This window comes from Sinocyclocheilus rhinocerous, unplaced genomic scaffold (genome assembly GCF_001515625.1).
Source record: "Sinocyclocheilus rhinocerous isolate Xijiao unplaced genomic scaffold, SAMN03320098_v1.1 scaffold1046, whole genome shotgun sequence".
NCBI lineage: Eukaryota > Metazoa > Chordata > Actinopteri > Cypriniformes > Cyprinidae > Sinocyclocheilus > Sinocyclocheilus rhinocerous.
This window is the reverse complement of record NW_015646218.1, coordinates 350,734-353,072: the sequence shown is the minus strand read 5'-3', so window position 1 is coordinate 353,072 and position 2,339 is coordinate 350,734. Positions and strand designations below refer to the sequence as shown.

At 38.5% G+C, this 2,339-nt stretch overlaps 1 protein-coding gene across 1 annotated transcript in view; it reads right to left on the bottom strand.

Annotated features, from left to right (window-relative positions):
• Nucleotides 1-2,339, bottom strand: part of LOC107707159 (collagen alpha-1(XIV) chain-like) — a 141,843-nt gene that overhangs the window by 55,650 nt on the left and 83,854 nt on the right. The window contains exon 26 of the mRNA XM_016511076.1: nt 1,758-1,881. Within this exon, the coding sequence (XP_016366562.1) occupies nt 1,758-1,881 (124 nt within the window). The remainder of the gene's footprint in view (nt 1-1,757; nt 1,882-2,339) is intronic.

Genomic DNA, 2,339 nt, shown 5'->3' with positions numbered 1-2,339 from the left:
ACACACACAAAGAAAATTTATATAAAAAAAATAAATAAGTATAAACAATTATAATATATTATAATTTACATTATAAATGACAAATAATTAATAAATTACATTACCTTTATTACATTACACTTACAAATCACTTTGGAATCGCATGAGAGAAAATTATTATAGAATCTTCATTTTTGGGGGGTTAATTATTCCTTTAATATTCTAATGAGAAAATATGTGGGTTAGTGTCATGCCATAGGCCACAAAAATGAACCATACCATCAGGTAAAAACTCTAAAAACATAATTCTCTGAAAACTTTGAACATCAAAACAATATCATCCCATTTAAATATTTTCCAAATTTCAGAGAAACATACTTAATACTTAATACTTAATGTCTTAATACTCAGAAATGACATCTCTTTTTTTTTCCAAGTTTAAACACACTGAATGAGGCCAATCACTTTGATCCTCACCTCATCCTCTGAATATGAATGTAGGAAAATGCAGGCGAGGGATTAGCCCTAATACCCTCAGAAAAGAAGTCATGCTCATGTTTCAAATGAGCAGCCCGCTAAAGCCGGGATGGATAAATGCACCGGGCTCATAATGCCTGGATCACACATGTCCATAGACATGTATCTGCTCTCACCAGTGAGGCACAGCATCTGCCGCCCACCCACTGACGGGGGGCTCATTGCCATGGAGAATATACCTTATACGGGGACAATTGTGTGTGTGAGGACACAGCAGGGTGGGGGCTGCCGTTCCTTCACCGTGTGGAATGAGAGGTGTTTCATTTTAGAACAAAGACTCACAGCAAGACAGCACGAACGCAAGCGTAGGGACACACCGTGCTGCTCTGCTGCTCACTGAGCTGGAGCCATGCCACTTTTCAAAATCATACTATGATGTTCTTGCTCTTGGTTTTCTTAAACAGGACATTAATAAATGTTTGGCAAAAGTATTAGGATGAATAAAGCTGGACACAGATTACAAGGAGATTTTACTGCTCAAAGACCAGCATGAATTTCCAAATTGGTGCAGTAGAAGTTGGTTTATGCTGGTTAGTTATAATCTGGTCCAGATCTACCTGTTGGACCAGCATGCTGTCCACCAGGAAAACCATTTTGGATATTAGAGGAGAACTTTGATGTTTTGTCTCCTTGGCTCCTTGGCTTTGAAGGCCAATTTACCCTTAGATTAAAAATATAATTCTTTATCATTGTTTATGTCTGGTTTTCCAGTATAAATATCTAAACATACTTAAAATAAGATACATTAGTTGTTTTTTTTTTAAAAGTGAAAGTGACATGATGTGTAGCCAAGTATGATGTCCCATACACGGAATCTGTGCTCTGCATTTACCCCTTCCAAGTGCACACACACAATAGTGAGTAGTGAACACGCACACACCGTGAACACACACCCGGAGCAGCGGGCAGCCATTTTTTGCTGCGGGGCCCGGGGAGCAGTTGGGGGTTCAGTGCCTTGCTCAAGGGTCTCACCTCAGTCGTGGTATTGAGGGTGGAAGAGAGCGCTGGTTATTCACTCCCGCCACCTACAATCCCTGCTGGTACCGAGACTCGAACCCACAACCTTTGGGTTACAAGTCAGACTCTCTAACCATTAGCCCACGCCTATTTAAAATTAAGGTTGTAATTAGAATGTCTGTGTGCACGGAGATCTTTGAGAAGATTGTGATTAAACTCAGTTTGTCCATCACAAGAGCAGCTGTCAGTGGCGTTTAATTCACTCTGAGGATTGAGATACATGCCTGTCTTGGTGTTTCCTCCCTTGTAGGTGATGCGCTGCACGGCGTCCAGCAGAGCCTCCTTATCGCTGTAGGAGCTGAGCTTCAACTCAGTCCTGGCGTCATCACTGAACTGAACAATGGCCACCTGTCAGTTGTAGAAAGTAAGTTAGCAGCCATTTATCACATGTTTAAAAGCAACAGTATATCAATGTCAGAAAGAATTTCCCCCTGGAATTGATTTTAAAGGACATTTTGATACTTTTATAAGGGCATATTGTATTTTTAACATACTTTAGTACAGTTTAAATCCTTATATTTTAATAATCTTTTGTTGTGCTTTAAAGAAGTTTACTTATTTTGACTAACATACTAAAGCATGTAAGTTTTTTTTATTATAATTTTAACTGTAGTGTGTTATTTAGTATTAAGTGAAGTGAAACTTCATCATTTCAAATGTGTAATTACTCCAAATCAATTATTTGAAAGTATCACTTAAGTGTATAGGCAAAATAACTCTAAAATACACATTACCATTCAAAGGTTTGAGGTCAGTATGATTTTTTTATGTTTTTGAAAGAAGTCTCTCACCCAGTGCTCGCCCAG